Here is a 24352-nt window from a genome sequence, read left to right on the forward strand (position 1 = left end):
ATTAGGAATCACTCCCTATACCCATGACTCTCAGCCCCTGGCAACTACTAACTTATTTTCTATTTCCGTGGGTTCAGCTCTTCTAGACATTTCATGTAAATGGAATCAAACAGTAAATGTCTGTGTCTGACTTCATAAGGCTCTCAAGGTGCACCCATCCCGAAGCTTGCATTAGTGCCTCTATGTAACGTACTCCCTTATATGGCTGCCTAATATTCCGTTCCACTGTATGGACACATCTGTTTAATGATTCACCAGCTGACGGACATCTGGGTGGCTTCCACGGCTACTATGAACACTCAAGTATACATTTTTATGAGAACGTATATTTCATATTATCTTAGATATACAGCAAGGAGTGGAACAGTTAGGTCACATGGTAACCATTTCACTTCGTGCGAAACTCCCAAACTGTTGCCATAGCAGCGTTCTTACCAGCACTTGGTACTGTCTATCCTCACCAGCATTTGTTACTGTCCATCTTTTTGGTAACATCCACCCTCGTGGATATGAAGGGATAGCTTATTATGCTTCTGATCTGTGCTTTCCTAATGACTAATGATGGTGGGCATCTTCTCATGCACTTTCTGGCAATTAATATGTTGTCTTTAGAGAAATGTCTATTCAAATCTTTTGCCCACTTTTATTTTATTTAAAAAAATTTTTTTTCAACGTTTTTTAATTTATTTTTGGGACAGAGAGAGACAGAGCATGAACGGGGGAGGGGCAGAGAGAGAGGGAGACACAGAATCGGAAACAGGCTCCAGGCTCTGAGCCATCAGCCCAGAGCCTGACGCGGGGCTCGAACTCACAGACCGCGAGATCGTGACCTGGCTGAAGTCGGACGCTTAACCGACTGCGCCACCCAGGCGCCCCAAAATCTTTTGCCCACTTTTAAATGTAATTGCCTTTTTGTTACTGAGCTCTAAGAGTTCTTCATGTAATTGGGATCTAAGTCCCTAATATCAGATACGTAATTTGCAAATGTTTTCTCTCATTCTCTGTTCTGTCCTTTCACTTTCTTGATGGTGCCCTTTGAAGCACAAAAGTTTTAAATTTTGATGAAGCCCAGTTTATCTCTCCTTTCTTAGATGGTTTGTGTGTTTGGTGGAGGATGTGAGAAAACATTATTAAATCCAAGTTACAAAAATTTACACGTATGTTTTCTTCCAAGAGTTTTATAGTTTTAGCTCTTAAATTTGGCTCTTTGATCCATTTTGAGTTAACTTTCTGGATATGGTGTGAGGGAAGGATCCAAATTCATTCCTTGGCAAGTGGCTACCCAGTTGTTTCAGCACCACTGGTTGAAAAGAATTCTTTCCCCACTGAATGGTCTTGGCACCCTTGTGAAAAAATCAACTGATCATAAATATACTGGTTTATTTTTGGTCCCTCAACTCCATTACACTGGTTTCTATGTCTATCCTTATGCCAGTACTACAGAGACTTGATTACTTTAGCCTTTAAGTTTTGAAATTGGGAAGTGTTGAGTCCACCGACTTTCTCAAGATTGTTCTCAAAATTGTTTCATCTAGTTTTGATCCCTTGCATTTTCATATGGATTTTAGGATCTGCTTATTTCTATAAAAAGGCACCTGGACTTTTGACAGGGATTACATGGAGTCTGTAGGTGAATTTGCTATATTAATAATAAGTCTTTAGAGAACCTGGGTGTATTTCCATCAGTTTAGATCTTATTTAATTTCTTTTACTATAGGTTATAGTTTTCAGTGAACAAGTGTGAAAATAAATATATACACATATAAATATATATATACACATATAAATATATGTGTGTGTGTGTGTGTGTGTATATATATATATATATATATGTATAAATTTTGCCCTTGGTTCTCTGTCCCCTGGTTCCTGAGACAGAGCACCTAAGACCCTTAAAATTTCCTAAATTGTAAGAGCACTAATGATATCTTTTGTTCTAATATTTGGTCTTTGACCCTGGTGCCTGACAGATACCTTGACTTAAGACCCCTATAATTTCCTGGGTGACAGGAGTGTCTTTTGTTCTACTGAGGTGATTCCTGGTGGCTCCTGGAGAGCTTCAGAATGGAGGCTAGTCGCCAGAAAGATGAAGCCATGATTAGAAGCTTGAGAGTTTTTAGCCCTACTCTTCATCTTCTGGGAAGGGGAGAAAAGCTGAAGACTGAGTTAATGACTCATCATGCCTATAGGATGAAGCCTCCCTAAAAATCCCCAAAGTACAAGGTTCAGAGACTTCTGGGTTGGTGAATGTACCAGGTGGGTGGCACGCTGTGACTCCATGGGGACAGAAGCTCTTGTGCCAAGGACCCTTCTGGACCTTGCCTCATGTGGTTCTTCATCTGCCCATTCACATCCTTTACAAGTCCTTTGTAATAAACCAGTAATCTAGTAAATAGACTGCTTCCTCGAGTCTGTGAGGCAGGCTAGCAAATTAATTGAACCTGAAGAGGTTATGGGAGCCTCTGATTTATGGCTGGTTTGGTCAGAAGCTTGGGTGACAAGCTGGGTTTGCACGTGATGCCTCAAGTGTCAGGGTGGGGGCAGACAGGGGCAATCTTATGGGACTGAGCCCTTAACCTGTGAGGTTTGTGCTTACTGTAGTTAGTGTCAGAACGGAACTGAAATGTAGGACACCCAGCTGGTGCAGGAGAACTGTTTGGTGTGGAAAACCCACACGTCTGGTGTCAGCAGCATTATTAGTGTGAAAGTAAAGAAGAAACACGGGAGTGGTTTTTCCTAGAGAAGTCTTACACTTCTTTTGTTATATTAATTGCTAAGTATTTTATGCTTTTTAATGTTGTTATAATCGATATTGTTTCAAACTGTTCGTTGCTGGCATTCGGAAATACAACTGATTTTTGTACATTGACCTTGTATTCTGCAACCTTGCTGAACTCATTTTTAAGCTCTAATAGTTTTTTTGTGGATTCCTTAGGATTTTCTCTACATAAGATCATGTTTTCTGCAAACACAGACAGTTTTACTTTTCTTCCAATCTGGACACATTTGATGTCTTTTTTTTTGCCTTAACGACCTGGCTAGAACCTCCACGGTAATGTTGTTGGGAAGGGCAAGGGTGGAATATTCTCTTCTTGCTGCTGGTCTTGAGAAAGCATCCCATCTGTCACATTAAGGATGATGTTAGCCCTGGGTTTTTCATAGATGTTCTTCACTAGGTTCACAAATTTCCCTTCCATTCCTAGTTTGTTGATTAGTATTCTCACAAAAAGGTGTTGGGTTTTGTCAAACGCCTTTTCTGCATCTACTGAAACAACTGTGGTTTTTGTGGTTTTGTCCTATTACTCTATTAATAGAGCATACTTAGTTGATTCGTTTTCATATACTCAAGTCACACTGCATTCCTAACAAGGGAACATTTCTGTCCTTTCACTTTGTAACACAGAAACGTTTTATGAAAATTAAAAGCATTAAACAACCCACTTTTGACATCTTTTTTAACATCTCTGTCCATATGTATTTAACATCTCATATATATTTAACATATATATTTAACATCTCAGTCCATATATATTTATCTATGTATACTTTTATATAAAATGATGAAATTATCACATTGTTAGGTACCATTCATTTGATCTTTGTTGAAAATACTACTCGTTAATGGCTGCCTAGTATTTTAAGTACATATCATAATTTAATCATACGTCCTTTGTTTACATATCAAGGTTGACTCTAATAATATCTATTATTAAAAACATGATGAATATTCTTTTTTATTTCTTGGTATAATTATCCCCTTTAAGTTTTCAGCCACTCAATTTTATATTTTTACACTTAAGAGTGAAATCAGAGGGACTTTTCCCTCCTGGCTTTGGCTTTTACGTTTAGAAATTCCTTCCCCAATCTGAGAAGAGATGAATACTCAAGTACTTTGGTTTCATCAAGTTGCTTTCCAACTTTTTAGTCCTCTGGATTAAAAAAAAATTTTTTTTTAATGTTTATTCATTTTAGAGATAGACAGAGCACAAGTGGGGGAGGGGCAGAGAGAGCTAGAGACAGAATCGGAAGCAGGCTGCAGGCTCTGAGCTGTCAGCACAGAGCTCAACGCGGGGCTCGAACCCACGAACCATGAAATCATGACCTGAGCCAAAGTCGGACACTTAACCGACTGAGCCACCCAGGTGCCCCTGGAATAAATTTTTATATTTTTATAAACCCTATTTACCGAGTAATGTACCCTTTCCTCACTGACTGTTGATGTGCCACACTTTATCACGTACTACAATTCATCCTACTATCTCTGCACTTCCTACTGCATTCCAATGATCTGCCTGCCTAGGGTTCTACCAGTACTACCTAAGAGGAAAAAAAAAAAATGAAGCACAAAAAATAGAGATAAGCAATATGAATCAGCAGCCTCAAACTTTTAAAGTTGATTAACACACAGAGGCACCTGGCTGGCTCTGTTGGAAGAGCACACAGCTTTCAGTCTTGGGGTCGTGAGTTTGAGTCCCACGCTGCGTGTAAAGATTATTAAATAAATGAACTAAAAAACATGAAGTCGATAAGCATAAAAAACAAACTCCAAATAGCTCTGGGAATACATGGTTCAGCTCTGATTATAATTAAGCTTTGCACTTTCCCCAGATCCCCAAAAGGCTTTCTCATGGTAAGGGAACAGAAGCTGGCTACAAGGCCAAAGCCCTTTCCAACTTCCTCAAGTAGACAGTGGTTGGGTGTGGCAGGAGCACAGAAGGGTGCAAATTCTACAGGCAAATTATGGAGTCAAGAACTGTTCCTCTGATGCGGATGTTCGGGAGGATGACAAGGGAAAAGTCGAAACAAGGCAGCTTGAGTACCTTCCAACTATGTCCTAAGTACGGAATTCTATTAAAAGATGCAGACTATCCTTAACTGGGGAGAATGGACAAGAGGTGATTAAGATATCGCGGTCGCCTGACTTCGCTGAGACCAGGGAGAAAACAACGGACGCTACCCCACGGAGAGCGGCCTTACCTAGTGACGCGTAGGAACCCGGATTCAGGGCCCCTGCACCCAACCGCCCGCTTCGCGCAGACTGCCCGGCAGCATGGTGAGCCTTGGCACCAGCAGCAGCATTCACGTCGATGTCGCTTCGTGAACGCTGCAGGCTTCCGGGAAGGCAACTGGCTTTGCTGCTGCCTGCCGACACTACGGGAAACAGAGCAGAGGCGGCGTATACGATTTAAATCGGCACGAACAGTAAGGAAGTTACATCGCCTTGAAAACAAGACAAGCTAGTCCGTGACGACCAAGGGTCAAAGAGGGAGTGGTGCACAAATGGACACCGGAAAGCACTTCGCAGTATTTTCAGGTCGGGGTCCTTCCGTTTCAATCCTGTTACCCCGAAATCTTCTTGGACAGTCTTCCCAGTGTTTTTCGGCCTCACTTTCCTCTTGCGTAAAATGGGAAAAACCTCTATATTGGTGACATTCACACAACTGCTCTGCAGATGACGAGAGGGTGTCTATGACTGATTCATGAAAATAAAGCACAGGAAGCACGGTACAAGATATGCGCAAGACAGCAGTGTTTTCCTTACTATCAGAGACATGCAAGGAGAGCTACCAGTCTAGTATATGGTTATTCAGAAAATAATGCAAATTCTACCCCTCTTAGGCAAAGCAGATTGAGCCATTCGATTTCTGGCCTGCAGTTTTCAGTTTTAAAAATGAAGACTTTTATACACTGTGACTTATGATCCATGAATAGGCCATGAAATCAACAGAGTGGGTCATGACCAACGTTTTAAGGAAGTGAAACAAAAAAGAGTGCATCGCAAGTAAAGGTAAGCGGTGCTTCAGGGAACCTGGCTTATACTCTATTCTGTACAGTATATGTATATCATATGCATATAATTACATACACCACGTTGTACATACTGTGTGTAGTATACGTATATGGTATACAAATGTAGGTACAACGTACACATGTGGTATTAGCTTCCTGCATAAAATGTTCTCACTACACAGTTAAAAGCAGTAGCTTTTAAACTGTTCTGATGTGGCCCGTGGTGAGAAAATCATTTTATTATTTTTTTAAACGTTTATGTATTTTGAGAGACAGCATTCGCACACACGAGGTGGGGAGGGGCAGGGAGAGAGTCCCAAGCAGGCTCCTCGCCATCGGCACAGAGCCCGATCCGGAGCTCAATCCCCGGACCTTGAGATCGTGACCCGAGTCGAAGTCGAGAGTTGGCCGCTCAACCGACTGAGCCCACCAGGCGCCCCGAAAACAATTTTAAATAGTAACATGACTTCTAACGTAGCTTTACTTTGTTATTCAGTACAACATGCTTGGACTCTTGCTTAGAAAAAGACAGTTTACCTCTTCCAGCCACAGTCGATGGGTTTGCTGTAGACCATTTGGAAGAAAAAGGGCGACTGCAAGGTAAAAATAAATGCTTTTAGTAAGAAGATGTAATTTATCACTCTTCTCAGAACAATGAAATACTGAGTTTTCTGAAGAGTTGTCTTAATTTCATTTTAATTTTCCTTTTACAAATCACTTCGGAACAGTGTGGTCCCTCAGCTGTGGAGCAGAAATGAGATAACTAGCAGCGAAGAGACCACAAGCTCTACAAAGACAAGCAACCGGCCTGCTGTTGTTCACTCGGGTCCTCGGCACCCATCACAGTGCTCACCACGCAAGACTCAATAAAGCACACTCCAACCCCTGTACCCCAAGATGTCTTCCTTAGAAGGAGACAGGGGTAGTGTCATCACCAGCACACAGGGAGTTCAGCGTGACCAAAGCCTCTTCACCTAAGCCGTAATGGGCGCGGCCAACGGCACTTCAGGCAGCTACCGCGTAGGTATCACGCTGCCTACGGCCGTGCTGAGCGTAACTGCCTGGGACAAGAGGAACGAGGCTGAGGGCTACTGCTGAGGATAACACCAACGATTAGAAAGCAAAACAGCTCAGATCATTTCAAAGAATCCATCTGCCCTAGTTATCCTTACAAAAATGTTTTTTAAATGTTTATTTCTGAGAGAGAGAGAGAGACAGAGAGAGGCAGAGAGACAGAGAGAGAGGGGGGGAGACACAGAATCCGAAGCGGGCTCCAGGCTCCGAGGTGTCAGCACAGAGCCCGATGCGGGGCTGGAACTCACGGACTGCAAGATACTGACCTGAGTGGAAGTCGGTGCTCAACCGACTGAGCCACCAGGTGCCCCTGCCTTAGTATCTTGATTATCTTTCATCATAATGCTATTCTGCAGCCCATAGGTAAATAATATGTCTAGGTATGTCTAGGGGATCAGGGAAGTTTATCTACAAGTTTTAAAGGTGCGGGAAGAGGAGCAAAGACCCCAGACAGGTTCATGGTAGGAAAGGTAATTATTCCTACGATAATTACATTGAAATGGATCGTATCTGCTTTTTCTCTGGACGTAAGTACAGCACTCACAAAACACTGGGAGCGCCTTCCTGGATCCTGTGCCCTGGGTGCCTCACTTGCCTCTCCCTCGTCCCACTCCTGCATCAGGGCCCTGCCAAGCAACCAGCAACCTTTGTGCGGTCCCACAGGATTACACAGAGGTGAGCTCACATTCTGTGAGCTGTTCTTCCCTGGGGAGACCTGCAGCTACTTGGGGCCACCCTAGGGAGTAGACATGGCATCAGAAATTCTAGCAATCTCACAGGGCTAGAGAGATAGAAAGTTAGGGTTAAGGCTGCCAAGGCAGGAAGGGTTTGAGGAAGCCGATAGAATGAGAATGCGATTACACAGAGGTGAGTCAGATACTAGTGAATCTGCCCCTGATCCACTTTGCCACTGAGGAATTGGCTCAAGTCTTCAGTTGTGCAAAGGCAAAGAAGGAAAGCCGTGTGTTTACTAGTCACACGGTGCGGTGTAAGGGTTCTGAAGATAACTTCAGAATCCCCATTACAATTCCTCCATTATAATGCCCTAGAAATGGGCGGTCTACTGTACCAACTATTTTGGGGGTACTAAAAAAATATATATATATATAAATTAGTGCTTCCCAATCTTTATCAAAGGCATGAAAGCACAGACACAAAATCTGAATCACTACACTCTTTGCCTGAAAAGAAGTTACACTAGCATGTAATCCAACCCTTGCAACAACAGACCAAGAGACGAGTAAGTACAGCTGACCTCGAACAACACAGATCTGAACTGAGTGGGTCCGCCTACATGAGGATTTTTTTAATACAGTACAGTACTGTAAATGTGTTTTTTCCTTATGATTTTCCCAATATTTTTTCCTCTACCTTACTTTACTGTAAGAATACAGTATATAACATACATACAGAATACAGAACGTGCCCATCAACTGTTTATGTTCTCGGTAAGGCTTCCGGTCAACAGCAGGCTATCTGCAGTTAAGTTTTGGGCGGGTCAAGTTGTATGCGGATGTTCGACTTCACGGGGTGTTGATGCCCCTAACCCCCATACTGTTCAAAGGTCAACCACACCTTCCAGTAATCATTCTTTTAAGGCTTGAAGGGGAAGCAAGCAGACACCCAACCATCTAACTTACGGAACTACCGGGAGTTGGAGAGAGAGTAAGAAATCAGTAATTATCATTTATATGACCTTACTTGAGACTTTCCTGTGAGCTAGATGAGGACCTGTCTGATTGTGGAAGAGATGCTACACTGCCAGAACTCTTTAAGTAAGTCTGAAGACTCTTCTGATAAGATGGCTCAAGTGAATTATACAACGTTTCGGCTTCACCAGGAAAGTGGTTTCTAAGACCCATGTATGTCCTGTAAAACAAAAGAACAAGTAACAACAAAAGAATATAAAGTAATAGCTTTACATAAAATGTGCACATTCACGACGAATGAAGATGAGACCATATTAATATATCCACCACCTATCAAGTGAATACTTTCTAAACCTAACAAGTTTTGGTGGAAAGATGGCAGGCTTTTGAGAAAAGATCTCAGTCCAAAATCTGGTCGTGATCCTTACTGTTTGCATGGCCGCGAAAAAACCCCTGAATCTCCAAACTTCTGCTGCCAGTCTACAGAGATAGCATGTTTGCAGGTCATTTCCAAGACTAGACAGTAATGTATACCAACTGCTCCACAGTATCAGGTACTTAGCACATTCTCAATAAGTGACAGTTATTTTTATTCATAATGAAAGTGAAGGTGTTATGATGGAACAGGAATACTGACGATGATACAAATGACAATGTGAAGTCCACCGTTAGACATCCAGTACAGATACAAAAAAAAAATCTCTACTCCCAACATGGGGCTCAAACTCACAACCCTAAGATGAAGAGTCGTAGACTCTACCAACTGAGTCTGCCAGGCGACCCATACATCTAATACAGATTTAATGGAGAAAAATCTATCTCAATTTTACTAAAGGGCTGATGTAGTAGAATACTTGAGACACTGCTGATATTTTCATTCTTCCGGTGTAATTCTTTTCAAAGAAAAGACCCAAGTATGTTTAAGATGTGACAAAAATACATTATAGACCTACTTTCTTGCCTCCACTCTGGCTTCAGCATCAGCATCATGAATCCCCTTCTTAATAGTTTCAACCAAGACAGCTGCATGTCTATTAAAACAAAACATATTACTTTTTTTAAGATTTTGTTATTTTTAAGCAATCCCTACACTCAACAAAGGGCTCGAACTCACAACCCTGCGATCAAGAGTCGCATGTTCCACCGATTCAGCCAACCAGGTGCCCCAAACACCTTTAGATTCATGAGTAAAACTATATTTCACCACAAATCATACTGCCTGTATGTTACAAATTAATCACAAAGGGGCAGGGGAGGTAAAAAGATTAATTAGTGCGTAATAATCTAAGATTGTAAGAGTTTCTGATAATCTAATCGTAACCCCACATATTTCATTCATGGATGGTTTCCTCCTGACAAGTCAAATATTAAAAACTTGAATATAATTATTTTTATAGAGTCCAAATAACGTATAAATGTATAGTGCTTAAATTTTAAATTCTCAACGAATAAAAAAACCCCTTTGGTGTGGTTCTCACTAACCCACCAATGTAGAAAATAATCTGCTAATAGTATGATCAGTTATGATCTGGACCAAGCTAAATTGTAGTTGCCACAAAGAACTTAAAGGAAACTTAGAATTATATCATGCCTACACGAAACAAACTTATTTAAAAAAAAAAAAAAAAAAAAAGGCTGTGAATAGGTTCTTACAATTTCCATGTAAATGCAGGTATACGCCAAACTTCAAACTTGAAATTATACCGTGCAAACAGCCAACTAGCTAGCTGGCTGCCTACATTTTTCTCTTGTTCATCTCAGAGCTGCAAGAGATACTGCCCAGTATATACCTAACCAATGATACTGGACGGCTGGTATGGAGAAACTTTCCAATGAATCTCTCTCTTCTTAAAATCTTTTTCCTCTGAAAAGAAGTGCCTTCCTTCCATCTTAAATCATTCATTACTTGATTAATTATACCTCAGGAAACCTAGGTCACTTGTCTGGAGATACATTTTAAAATTTCTGTCCAATTTAACCTGCAGTATCTTATTTAATCCATCCTACTTAAGAGATCCTCATTCACCCCATAAGTAAAGAAGAAAATCATAGGTGCACCAAGTAAGAGGAATCAGACTACATTACAGCTTTAAAGGAAAACCAGTATAAATAGCTTTTAAGCAAAAGGAGAAATCATGCAAAACCAATACCATCAACTTCTAAAGAACTGGTGATAATGGGAAGGAGAGGGAAGCAGGAAAGGAAGAGTTAATACATACCTTTCCAATGAATGAGTCTGCCACTCTTGTAACAATAAATCTAAAAATTCAAATGAGCGCCTGAAAAATAAGTTAATTATAACTAAATGTTATAACACTACGTTAAGTTATGTTTATTTAAAGCTAATTGTTAATTAGCACTTTCTTCTACTGTACTTTGTTCTCTGAATTAAAGTACAAGGGGGGCACCTGGGTGGCTCAGTCAGTTGAGCGTCCGACTTCAGCTCCGGTCATGATCTCACAGTTTGTGAGTTCGAGCCCCGCATCGGGCTCTGTGCTGACAGCTCAGAGCCTGGAGCCTGCTTCAGATGCTGTGTCTCCCTCTCTCTCTGACCCTCCCCCACTCACGCTCTGTCTCTCTCTCAAGAATAAATAAACATTAAAAAAAAAAATTTTTTTTTTTAATTTAAAGTAGGAGATATTTTTAGGTTAGCTTTTTTTTTTTTTTTTTTTTTTAGGTTTATTTATTTATTTTGAGAGAGAAAAAGTGCAAGCAGGGAAAGGGCAGAGAAGGAAACGGAGAATCTCAAGCAGGCTCTATGCTGTCAGGGCAGAGCCCTACGCAGGGTTAAATCCCACGATCCATGAAAGCATGACCTGAGCTGAAATCAACAGTCACACACTTCATCAACCGAGCCACCCCGGTACCCCATGTTTTTAGTTACTGTAACTTCTCAAATACTTAACTACTTTAAGGCTCCAACTACTCCTATGCTGCACAGTTCAAAAAAACCTTCAGGGTTCCCCATGATTTTAACTTAAAATGTGTGTCAATTATAAAACTTAATACTATTTCATTTTAAAAAATACTTATGGAGCACCTACTATGCACTAGAAATTGAAGACATACAAAGGTGACCAAGAAAGATGGAACGGATCTTCCATTTCCACATCTGTTTTCTTAAACATGCATACACGTAATTTTTAATCAAGTGTCTGTATATTTCCTCCTATACCCTCTAGTTCTCGACTCCTTCAACTGTCTCACTCTTGAGCTTCTCTTTCTTGGCATCTGATGACACAGTTCTCCCCTATTTTTCTTCTTTTATTAACACTTTTCCTCCACCTTCCCTTAAATAAGTGTTGACCTGGTTGGTGCTCTTTGTAACCCACCTGTTTCATAGCCTTTACTTGGGAAACATCATCTGAATCATCTATACCCTTAGCTCTGACTATCAGCTATGCTGCTCACATCTAGTCCTTTACCTCCAGCACTGGTTCTTTCATTCAGCCGTGAAGTCAAAGTTTCAACCAGCTCACGGACATGTCTACACTGGCAGAGACTGTCAGCTCAAACACTACATACGAAAGGACAAATTAATTCTTACCCTCTCAAATCCATTCTTTTAGCCCACACTGTATAGTTTAGAAAATGTTAAGTTAACTTGCCCAAAGTGATAGGACCTAAACCCTGGCATTCTGACTGCAGAACTCCCAGTGTGAAGCATCTGATCTATATCCAATGATCAAGTTCTCATTTCTATACCCTTAAATCCCTTGGATTTATTTACTGAATAAAATCTGTAATCAGTGATCACCAATACAGCTTACTTCAGACCCTGCCCCTCTTACATGAGCTACAAGAACAATAATTCCTACTTAATTAAACCAATATTTCTCATTGTCCCTTTTTTTAAAAGTATATTTATTTATTTTGAGAAAGAGGGAGAGTACAAAGGAGGTGGGCCAAAGAGAGAGGGAGAGAGAGAGAGAAATCCCAAGCAGGCTCTGCACTGACAGCATGGAGCCCGACGTGGGGCTTGAACTCATGAACCGTGAGATCATGACCTGAGCCAAAACCAAGAGTTGTATGCTTAACTGACTGAGCCCCCCAGGCGCCCCTCTCACTGTTCCTTTTTAATCACTGGTCATAGCTGAAATAAAAAGATGGATGACATTACCTCCTCACCAAAAACTGTCCGAGTATGAAGCAATGTCAAAATTTCTCTTCATAGACGTTCACAGCCCTCTACACTGACTTTAACCTACTCCTGGCCTCCCTCCCCCACTCACATCAGCCTCTTTTCCTACTGTAACCTTCCGTTTATCACGTGTTCTGGCCTCAATGGCCTGTCTGATGGCTCTGCACCACTCAGAAGCTTTACATCTCTGCCTAGGTAACACCCACTCAATTCCCCTACAGTTACTGAATTGCTTCCCATTTTCAAGGCATTTGTTTTTTAAATTAAAAACCTTTATTAATGTTTATTTTTGAGAGAGAGAGAGAAACACACAGTGCAAGCAGGAGTTGGGGAACGGAGAGGGAGGGAGGGAGACACAGAACCTGAAGTAGGCTCCAGGCTCTGAGGTGCCAGCACAGAGCCTGAAGCGGGGCTCGAACTCACAGACCGTGAGATCATAACCTGAGCCAAAGTTTGAAGGTTAACCTAAACGACTGAGCCACCCAGACACCCCTCAAGGCAATTTTATGACGCGTTTCCTGACTCCCTCTTCTCTGTTACATTCCTATTTCTCTAGTTACCACTTTCCTCGGTGTTAAGACAGAGACTGGCAAACCTCTTCGGTAAAGGGCCAGGCACAGAGATTTTAGGCCTTGTGAACCACAAACAGTCTCTAACTCGTACTTTTCTTCTTTCTCCCTTTATAACCACCCTTCAAAAATGAAAGAAATAGTCTTTGCTTGCAGACTGCATCAGACTAGACTGTTGGCCAGATTTGACCAGCGACCTGTCATTTGCTGACCCTGGACATAAGAGACAGGTGACAGAACACTTGTCACCAAAACTCTGAACCACTTAAAGGCAGTAATACCTCTTTCAGCTTCTTCCTAGCAAAGTACTTAAATACATAGATTTATCAAGTCAAAAAAAGAGATTCTTTACAATTTTCTTTGTTTTGTTACTCAAGCAATAATGACCAAAGGAGTAAGAACAGATTTTATAAGCATATAGGAACAGAGGTAATATCAAACATGATCAGATAGGACTATAGTTTAAATTGTTTTGAACTAAACATCCTTCACTGCAAATATAAAAATGTAGTTTGATTTTCTTATATCTGCTGTCTTGCAAAAATTGTTTGAGATGGTTTTTGAATAAAGTAAATCAAACCAACAAAATTTTAAAGCAGTTAAGAAATTGAGATCAGGAAAAGAATATGAATTCAAAACAGATGGGTACATGCATCATACTAGCATATACAATATGGTACTTAAAAATGCCTTTAAAGTCATTTCTAAAGCTTATTTTTAATTGTAGTTGACATACAATATTATATTAGTTTCAGGCATACAAGCTAGTGATGTGACATCACAAAATGCTCACGATAGTTATGACCTGTCACCATACAAAGGTAAACGATATCATGATTATGTTCTCTACGTTGTACTTGACATCCCTGTGACTTATTTAAAGTTCAAGTTGGTACCTCTTAATCCCTTTCAATCTATTTTGCCCATCTCCCTCCCCTCTGGCAACCATTAATTAGTTTTCTGTATTTATGAATGTTTGTTCATTTGTTTTATTCTTAGGCTCCACATGTAAGCGAAATCACATAGTATGATTCTTCAATTTTTTCTGTAGTATCTATATATTTATGTATTTATTTCTTTATTTATGTAAGTTAAGTAAGTAAGTAAGTAATCTCTATACTCAACATGGGGCTCAAACTCACGCCCGAGATCAAGAGTCACGTGCCCTTCTGACTAAGCCAGCCAGGCGCCCCTGACTCTTCACAATTTTCTTAAACATCAAACGTACAAATCTTGTTTTCGTTGTCTTTAGTATTGATGGTGATCCCGATGGTATTAAAACCAGCAGAAATCACAAGACAGAGAAAGACTGACAGGCTGACCTGGTGTGGCTGTTTATTCTGTCCCAAACACTCTAATGAATTCTACTCATGTGGATCTGCCTCATTTAATCCTCATGATGGCATGGGGTCGACATCATCAGTGGTACTAACATATACACACACTGACGTGCAGAGCAGTGTGAATTGCCCAAGTAGAACAGTCAAGTGGCAGTTGTGGGACTCTACTAGCAAAGGCCTGGTTCCAGACTCCATTCTCTCTGAAAGTGAGGCAACGAGTGGCCCAAAGAAACCAAAGCTTAAAAGGAGAAATCTGGAAAACACGGGTGGTTGTAATGGTCATTTCTTTTTCCTTGTAGGACACGAGATGAAAAAGTTTACTAAGGTTTCCAGAAGGCAGGAAATTTGTGACAGCTAAGTTTTGCACCAGAATTAAGAATTTAACATAATGTAAAACTATACTAAATTAGTTTTTTCTCAAAACTTACCTCCTTACAGGAACTGATTTTGATGTGCAATTGCTTGTGATTAAAGGTATAAGTCTGGGTACATGAGTATGCTGAAAAAGATGTTTTAGAAAAGGTTGAGAAATATAGTCCGCTTCACATAATCTCTCCTATTTGCCTTACAACCAAGTATTTAGATATATTAGAACAGAACAAAAAGACCATAAAATGAGATCTGGAAAGAAATCAACCTGTCCAACAGTTTCCCCCACTTAAATAACAGTAATGACGATATAGTTTCAGAAGGACAGGTGTGGCTGTAAGACCACCTAAGAGAAGTTAATTGTGTAACTGCCGACTGAACTGTCGCGGCAGTGCGTTTGGGGGCGGGAGCCCTAGCAGGACTGGGCCCGCGTCTGCCAAACTCTCTGAAGTGCCACAGCTACGGCCGGTGGAAGAGAATAATTAGTAGGCCATCAGAGCGAGTAACCAGAGTGAGCCTGCAACCCTACCTGCTGGGAATGCACTCGGAAATGGTGATTTTAATGGAAGTTTCACTGTGGCTAAACCACAGCCGTCTAGAATTCAGGTAAAGTTCAACAGATATAATGTTTTGATTTCTATTTGTAATTTTACATTCCTCTAGTGAGGTGAACACCAAAAAGTACACAATAGACAGAAGGATAAAATAGTAACCTAAGCAGACATATTTGATGCTTCACATACCCTATTTTTTCTTCTGAGCTAATGGTACAGGCCAGATTACCTAGGAAACCAGCTCTGAGATGAAGTCTAGCATGTAGGATACTACCAAGTGCCCTTGGGATCAACACCTGTGGAAGGAGGGCAAAGGAGGCAGGGGTGGGCCGAGGAAGAAATGCATCTGTGATTGGGCCTTAGGATCTCTTCGCTAAAAGCCGTTAGGGAGCTCTGGAGTTCAAATGGCCCTTCAGAGCAGCTCGAATTGGTTCCGAACGGCCCCAACGTCAACTTCCACATCAACCAGTTGTCGCATGTGGGCCATAATGGGAAGGGGCGAGACCCTGGGGAACGCAGCTCTCTGCAGAAGTGCTTCCGGTATTGGAAAACCCAGTCTTTCACCGAAGAGGAGTGTGTGTGGCACATCTGTGAGCTAGAGTGAACTCAACCAAAATAAAAGAGCCAACTTTGTTCAGCTGCTTCAGAGGGAGGCTACCTACAGACCTGAAGTTGCTCCAATGAGAAGCGCACAAGGGAGTGCTGACCTGCGGGCCACTGAACTTACACTCCGCATAGAAGGGCCCTGTGGACGTGCTCCCTACAGCGCCCAGAAAAGCCTATTCCCAAACACTGCCACGGACCCCGAGCCCAAGGAGACTCTCCAGCCGCAACACACCGCGTAGGTCTTACCTACCGTCCTCTTCTTCCCTTCATAACCTCCCCAAACCCTACTGCTGATGAACACGATTCAACACAGTGGCACGTACGGAGAGATACACTGGCCTAACTATTGCTATGTCACATTCAGGGAGAGCTGTACCCAAGGAGAATAAAAAGTGAACGTTACAATTACAGACGAAGCGTTCAACCAAACACCAAGTCGGACAATTCAGGTTTTAGTTTAGGAATGCAAGCTGACAACCGAAAAATAAAAACCTTCTTTAGAATTAAAAAAAAAAAATTAGAAGTCAAAGACAGCAATCTAAGGAAGGAGTCTTCTGGGAGACAGACAAAATACAGAAAATAGGAAATAACATAAAACAACAAAACCACCTGATTTGTATTTTCAGTGAGATGACCGGGTAGTGTATCAATAACACTAAACAAGCTTATGAAAAATAAGAAGTTGGAAAACAATGTATGATGTATAAGGCCTCAGAATGGCAGCATGGGTATTGTCACATAAGTAGAATTTAAAGGAATTTTTCTTGAGAACATACACCTGTAAGGCAAAAAACAAAAAAATTATCCAAGAAATGATAAATGATACTGAAGGTTCCAAAACTGTATAACAAGAGTAACAGGAAAAAAAAAAAAAAAAAAAAGAACCCAAAAACCTAGCAAAGAAAACAGAAGCAATAAATAAATGATCCACAAAAATTAATACAACTTAAGGAAAATTCATCTTCATCAGAAACTCTTGTACGCTATGGAAGGGAAGCACTAGAGAAGTTCGAAGTCTCTGCTGGAGGAAAACTCCTAACACCTGGAAAGCTTCCGCAAGTTTTTAGTTTTGCTTTTCTAGGAAAGAAACAAGTGGGATCTCAGTTCTTAGAGACACAATAAAAAGTGAAAATAATTCTGAATGAAAGGTAAATAATTCTGAGAAAAAAGGAATATGAACCTGAAGTCCAACTTTTTAGCTCTGTTAGGGTAAAGAAAAGTCATTTTAAAATATGCAAAAGTAAACATACATGAAAATTGAGAACACACTAAACCAAACAGAAATTACTCAGAACCAACTAAAAAGTGGGTGGTAAGAGCCAATGGCCAGGAGAGAAAGAAGTAAAAAAAACTGCAATTTCCAACTGCTGGACATGAAACTGTTTTTATTCAATTTAACGTTTGAGGGGAAAATGACATGAATTAGACAAAAGGTAGTCTTTTAAAAGGTGGGGGAAGCAAAACAGGTTCTATTCCTGACACTGATAAAGAATAAGGAACTTCTAAGAAAATAAGAAACAGGTAAGAAAAAGCACAATGAACAGAAAACAGAAATTACAGGAAGAAACGCTATTTCAAAATGGTAATAGTAAAAAACTTTGACCATACATAAAAATAAAGTAAGAACTGTTAGGAAACTGAAATTGACAAAAAACAGAATCAGAATTTTTTAGATAAATTACTTTTTTAAAAAATGAGACCATGAAGAATTGGAATAATAGAAAATATCAAGTTGGATTTAGACATGAACAAAGTACTTTATAAGCAAATTCCGTAGTTTGCAAGTACTAAAAGACCACCTGTATAAATTTATGATGTACTGAGACACAAATAAAATTTAAGGCATTCACTGAAGAAGAAACTGTGTGATCAAATTCCCTAGTTAGAATGTAATGAAATTATGAACTAAGGACAAGAGCAACAAAAGAACCATCTGAGAACAAAGTATCATCATGTAACTCAAAGAGGATGTTGAAATGGAAATTACAAGTGATAAAGAAATATAAAGAGAATGTGGTAAATCTAAATGATTCATGCCAAAATCCAAGAAAACCTACAGCCTTATCATATTACAAAACAAAAACTGTAACAAATTATCTAAGGACATACTACAAAGATCTAAGGGGGGAAAAGGAGCCAAAGCAGGTCAAAGAAAAGAATTAAGAAACTTATAGGAACTAAAAAGTTAGAAAAAAATGAAGAACATCGCTGGAACCAACAAAACTAAAATTTGAGGCTTATAAAAGAAATAATGCCTCTGGCAAGTTAAAAAAGAAAAAAAAAAAGAAAATTAGTATTAAAACAAGAAAAAAATGGTACAGAACCACAGTGCTACAGAGGCATTATTTTTTTAACTTAAGAGAAGACAGTATACCACATCGTGCTGAAGATTCTTAAACTCTATATGAAAAGAATATTCTAAGAAAATACAAATAACCAACAATTCAAAGTGAAATGCAAAAGGGCCCAGGGTCTAAAACATTTGAAAAATTATTATAGAACTTCCAAGGTCAGCAAGCCCTAACAATAGAATAATGTAATAATAAAATATATAAAATAAGAAAAGTACAGGAAATTCTAAAAAGACTCATATATTAAAATGAATGCCAAAATCTGAAGTATTAGCCAAATGAATCCAGCAGTATCGTAACAAACAACGGCCAAGCAGAATCCAGTTCAATGAATGTCCAATGGATAACTAAAAAGAGAACCATTTCTAAAGATATTACATAGAAGCTGGTAAGATTTCACATCTATTCCTGATCAAAATTTAGCAAAATACGAACAGAAGGAAGTTCCCCTAACCTAACATAGAGTATCCAAAGAAATCTGCACCAAACATCGTATTTAAAGTACTCCCATTAGACTCAAGACAAAACAAAGACCTCAATAATTTCTGTTATTTTTCTGGATTTAGAGAACCTTAAAAAAATATTAAAACAGAAAAAACGGACCATCTTCAAAGATAAATTCATAGCTTTTTAAATAGCCATTTGATTTTACCGCTGAAAAAACCTTCTGATGCAGCAACATCAGAAAGAAATTTCATTCCTTTAATAGGAAAGAATAAACTGACCAAAGAAACTGAATAGGAGCTCAGGAAACAAACCCATACACTTAATGGAAATTTACTATATGAAAATGCTGCCGTTGCAAAAAAGACTGAATTATACAAAAACCACAAAAGGAACATTGTCTCAATACATAAAAATTTAAAGGTTCTCTATATAACAAACAATAGTTTAAACAACATTTGAAGAACTGTTTTTGTAGAAAACAGTACCTGCAACATATGTAAAACATATGTAACACAGAATCAATATACTTATGATATATAAAAAAGACCTTAGAAATCAGTGAGGAGAAACTGTACCAAGACTATAAACTGGGCAATCCATAGAAGAATTCTGAAAGGAAAAAAAAGTAGCCAATGTCTCTAATAATCTAAGAAATGCAAAGTACAGAATATGAAATAATATTCCATGTATTAAATTATAAGACCTGTAAGTGACTGATAATACACAATGTTGGTAAAGGATGGAAAGAAAGGACTCCATAAAGATGACTTAATGTCAATGCCTTTTAACAGAGAACCAATCTAGACGTTAAGAAGAATGAAACGTACAGACAAGAGAAGGTGCCCAAGTTCATGAAGTTGAAAAAACCAAGCGAAAAAGTATTATTTATATATAGGTAAAATATAAACATTAGGTTTATATTTTGTACTAAATAATGTTTGTATAGGCATAGAACAGACGTTTGCAAAAGTATATACTGAATGGCTAGACTGATTAATGGTAGAAGAGAATTCAAGAGGGGAGATTTATTTTTTTTAACCGTTCTTTTGGGGGCACCTTCAAGATATTGAAGATGAGAAATATTAAGAATTTGCCTATCATACCACTGCCTATAACAGTTTTACTGTTTGATATCTGCCCGTTACTACCTGTAACGTAATTACACATACACCTAAGTACATGCACATGTGTATATCACATTCTGTATGCAAGTGTATTTACTTCAAAATCTTCTGTATTATTTAAATGTTCTATATAACTGTAATAAGCATGTATTGCTTTTATTTCGTAAATAAGTAAATAAATAAAAATGCCAACGACTTATTTAAGTATGTTGAAAAAGAGGGAGGGGAGGAGAGAGGGAGGAAGACAGAAGAACCTACCCGAATGATGAACCTGATAGCCGCACATCCAGAAGTTGCCATGACTTTTGCACTATTGGGGACGAGATTAAAAAGCGTAGGTACAATGGCTTCAGCGCCATGATCAAACTTGTTTCCTAAAACTGTTGAAAGATGTCTACAAAGGAAGACCAAAGAATGTTGTTTTGTTTTTAAGTTAATGGTAAGTATAGGTAGAATCAGATACTTGAAAAATACTCTCATTGAATTAACTTAAAATTTTTAACAGTTCGAACAGCAGAAAAGCAAAAGAGAAAGGGAAGTGCAAATATTACTCATTTCCCTCTTTTCCCCCCTTTCAACTGTCCAGTCCAAAGCTGCAATCTGGTATTTTACTCTCTCTTTATTTTTATTCTGACGCTCCGATATCGATCTTAAATTCAACATCTGTTCAAAATCTTACGCAATCACTACTCCTCAAGGCAGCCCCTATTTCTATTAATGGTACTACCACTATTTTAGTCAGCAATACTCCACCTTTGGGGTAGGGTTTCAGAATTTTTGACTGAAGATACACCTCTACTACACGCCAGTTAGCTGGGTGACCCAAAGGACGTCTGTCTTCTCTTTCCAATTCTGCAGTTAAACAACGAAATTCAGCCTTTAATTGCGTGATTTAGTCAGGACACTTAGAAAGGATGTTGTAATCACGCACAGTTCTCACAATGCTTGCAATGTTGGTTCTTTTCTGTGTATCTTATTTAGAATACACTGTTGGGATACAGTTAGCTCCAAACCTCAGGCTCTTGATTCAAAGAGGAACTCTGACTCAGGCTTATTTACTAGTGTTCAGTTATACTTTCAGTTTTCGAATGTCTAGACTTGTGGGCAAAAAGGAACCTCAAACCAGAAGCAAGCAAACAGATAGTGGGGTCGTCCCTTAAAAAGGGAGTTTTGTTCCGGAAGGCTGGTGAGGCACTTGGGAATCAGTGTGATCTTTATCAGTCTATTGGAAGGAGCCTTGTTTTGGAACTACTTTAGTGCCATCCCCATACAACGGCCTCTCTGGGACCGCTACCGAATGTCCTGGGTGTTCAACTGGGTTTCTGCATCCTACTCCTCGGAACTTGAATCTCTGCAGCCCACATGAGCTCTGGGAACTGTCGTCTGCCTTCTAGCTCCCAGCAACAGTTCTTTCCCAACCTCAGGGAGCTGCCCCTGTCACACGCGCAGATCAGCATTAGGCGAGACTCATGGGACCCAGCTGGCGCAGCTCCATCTCTAGAGCTCTCTTCTGTTTCTCTCCCTACTCTCCCGGATTCTGCATCGCGAGTGGTGACCACTCCAGCTTTCCGCAACTCCCGTCTCTGTTTCTTCTTCAACTCAATGGAACTGTCTTGCTCTGCTTGGTTTCCTTCTTCCTTCTCCAAGGTCCAGAAAGTGTCTCTTGGTCACCCTGTGCTGATCATACTGCTCAACGGATTGGTTTCTTTCCAGAATCAGAGTCCTGCTCTGTCCACTGGCCACCATCTACGAGCAGCTGTTCTACACGTTTCGTCCACGTTCCTCCGGGACACCTAGTCCTGTACCAGCTCTGTTGCATCATCAGCTAGAAGCAGAGCTCTCGCCACGAAATATTTTTCAAGGTTCTGTTTTGTAGATTTTTGTTTTCCTTTTTATTATTGCTTTTAAGAGACACTCAGTTATTTTGTACATTGACTTGCATCTGGCATCTTGCTGTCGTCCCTTAATTGTAATAATTTACCTACACATTCTTGTGGTTTTCTGCATGGATAATTGTATCATCTGTTAATAATGTCAGTTTTGTTCCTTTTCTAGCAATCCTCACAGTTTTTATTTCCTGGGCTTTTCCTCCACTGCTGTGACCAGGACAGAATTCTGATTAGAAATATTAATAGTAGACATCTTTGTGTTCCCTATCTTCAAAGGAATGTTTATACAACGACAGTACTCATATCAGAAGTAGAGGCAAAAGAAATGTAACTGTCATACCATACTAGAATTTTGGGAGAATATTAACATACGGAATAAACTTAGATATTGATAAGTTAATGACACACGCTACAATTCCAGAATAATTGTTAAAATTTCAGAACTGGAAATCCAAGTCAGCAAATCCAAATCAGTTACTATCCAAATCAGTAAAGAGAAAACTGAATAGTTCTCAGACCCATTCATTTTCTTCTTACACACTCAGTGATCAAAAATGAACCGGTGGGCTTTTAGATATATAAGCACATTTTAACGTTTTTGTTAAGAAAGATTAAAAAAGAAAGAAAGGAAAGGAAAGGAAAGGAAAGAAGGAAGGAAGGAAGGAAGGAAGGAAGGGAGAAAGAAAGAGAAAAAGAGAGAAAGGGAAAGAAAGAAAGAAAGAAAAAGAAAGAAAGAAAGAAAAGGAAAGAAAGAAAGAAAGAAAGAAAGAAATCACACAAACGGAATCCTTATTTATAATAAAAATTATTTTTGGATCACATACATGCTGTTTTTGGGTTATCCTGCTACTGCTTTACTTAATGAGCACTGAATCACTGAGTACTAAATTTACTCATAAAAAATACAAATCCAAAAAGAACATACTTACGCTACAGTAATGCAAGCTTCTCTAACCACTTGGGATCTAAGATCCTTTGCTGAAAGTTTAAGCGCTCCATCCAACAAGCGTAAATGTTGGAAGAAGCAGTCATATTGTGCAGCTCCAGCAACAAGCAATGATCGAATTTTCTTAAGCTAAAGTAAAGAGAATTCTCATTATTGACATAAACAGTGTCAGTGCAAAAAAGAAAAAAAAAAGTTACCAAAACTTCATTATTTAAACAAAATTTAAAAAATAACATTTCAGTATATTTGTATAACTACATTCAGACCTTTTACCAGCATTAAATGTATTTTATAAACATGCAAACCACAAAAAGCTTTCTGGAAAAGAACATTATATATAGATTTAGTTATAAACATAATGGACATACATGATGTACGAATAGGTAAGTAAATCTTAAAGTTTTAAGGGAGTCTTTTTATTGTGTAAAATACACATTAACATAAAATTATTTCAAACATTTTAAAGCATACAATTCAGTGGCATTAAGTGCAGTCAAACCGGGAAACATCACCACTACCTCCCAAGGAGATTATTTTTAAAAGAGCCAGATCTGCAACCTGCACTCACCCATAAGCAAAAGTGCAGAATCCAATGGACCAACTACTGTGCCAGCTTCGTATTTCAATACGGTCACAGGTACTTTGTGAAAGAAATAGCTCTTTCTCCCTGTTTCTAACCTTTAGCACGACTTTTTAATACAGGATTGACAAATGTGTCCCATGTTAGCACCCGACATACCTAATAAAATCACATAATCAAAACATACCCACCAGTGCACATCTGTGCCCACACATAATGAGAAGCTAAAAGTTTACCCATCATCTCCATTATGTATAATTTCACAGTAAACTCTGAGGTTCTCTAAAATTCTAAGAGATCTTAAAAATCAGATGGATTAACAATGAAAAAGATACAAAAGATACTATAATAGTACAAAAAAATCTGAAAGAATAGTTACGTAATCTTAAAGCACATAACGAAGGGAGACTATCATTGAAGTCAGAAGACACCTAAGCAAGAGTAACTAAAAACAAAAATCACAATACGTAGGAAAAAATTTCTTGTAACACAGGAGTACAATACACAAAGAATGACAATAAAGTGAGACAAAGACAAATAACCCAATATTAAATTGAGCCAAATAAATACATGAAAATGTGCTCACCCTTACTAGAGATAAGCAAATGCTAATTACAATAAAGACACTTCATTTTTCTTCATCAGACTAGCAAAACTTAAAGACTTCACTGCATCCAGTATGAGAAAGAAAACAGACGCTCTTATTGTAAGGAAGATTACGAGCTACTGACACCTTTGTTCAAAACATTCTGGCAATATCTACTAAAATAAAATTGTATCTATTCTTTACCCAACAACCTCACTTTAAAAAACTTAGCCTACAAAAATAGAACACCAGTGTTATAAATGTGTATAAGGATGTTTATTGCAATGCTGTCAAAATAGCAAAAAAGAAAAAGCAACTGGTAAGTGCATCGAATAGG

The 24352-nt window shown here is 39.1% G+C and overlaps 1 protein-coding gene across 5 annotated transcripts in view; it reads right to left on the reverse strand.

The window, feature by feature from the left end:
- Positions 1-24352, reverse strand: part of CLASP2 (cytoplasmic linker associated protein 2) — a 180103-nt gene that overhangs the window by 77611 nt on the left and 78140 nt on the right. For all 5 annotated transcript variants that reach the window (XM_049629088.1, XM_049629086.1, XM_049629087.1 and 2 more), the window contains 8 exons: positions 22833-22978; positions 20273-20408; positions 14992-15062; positions 10733-10792; positions 9467-9544; positions 8566-8733; positions 6328-6383; positions 4978-5151 (listed from right to left, as the gene is read on the reverse strand). In XM_049629088.1, the coding sequence (XP_049485045.1) occupies positions 4978-5151; positions 6328-6383; positions 8566-8733; positions 9467-9544; positions 10733-10792; positions 14992-15062; positions 20273-20408; positions 22833-22978 (889 nt within the window). The remainder of the gene's footprint in view (positions 1-4977; positions 5152-6327; positions 6384-8565; positions 8734-9466; positions 9545-10732; positions 10793-14991; positions 15063-20272; positions 20409-22832; positions 22979-24352) is intronic.

The sequence above is a fragment of the Panthera uncia genome, chromosome C2 (assembly GCF_023721935.1).
Source record: "Panthera uncia isolate 11264 chromosome C2, Puncia_PCG_1.0, whole genome shotgun sequence".
Lineage (NCBI taxonomy): Eukaryota > Metazoa > Chordata > Mammalia > Carnivora > Felidae > Panthera > Panthera uncia.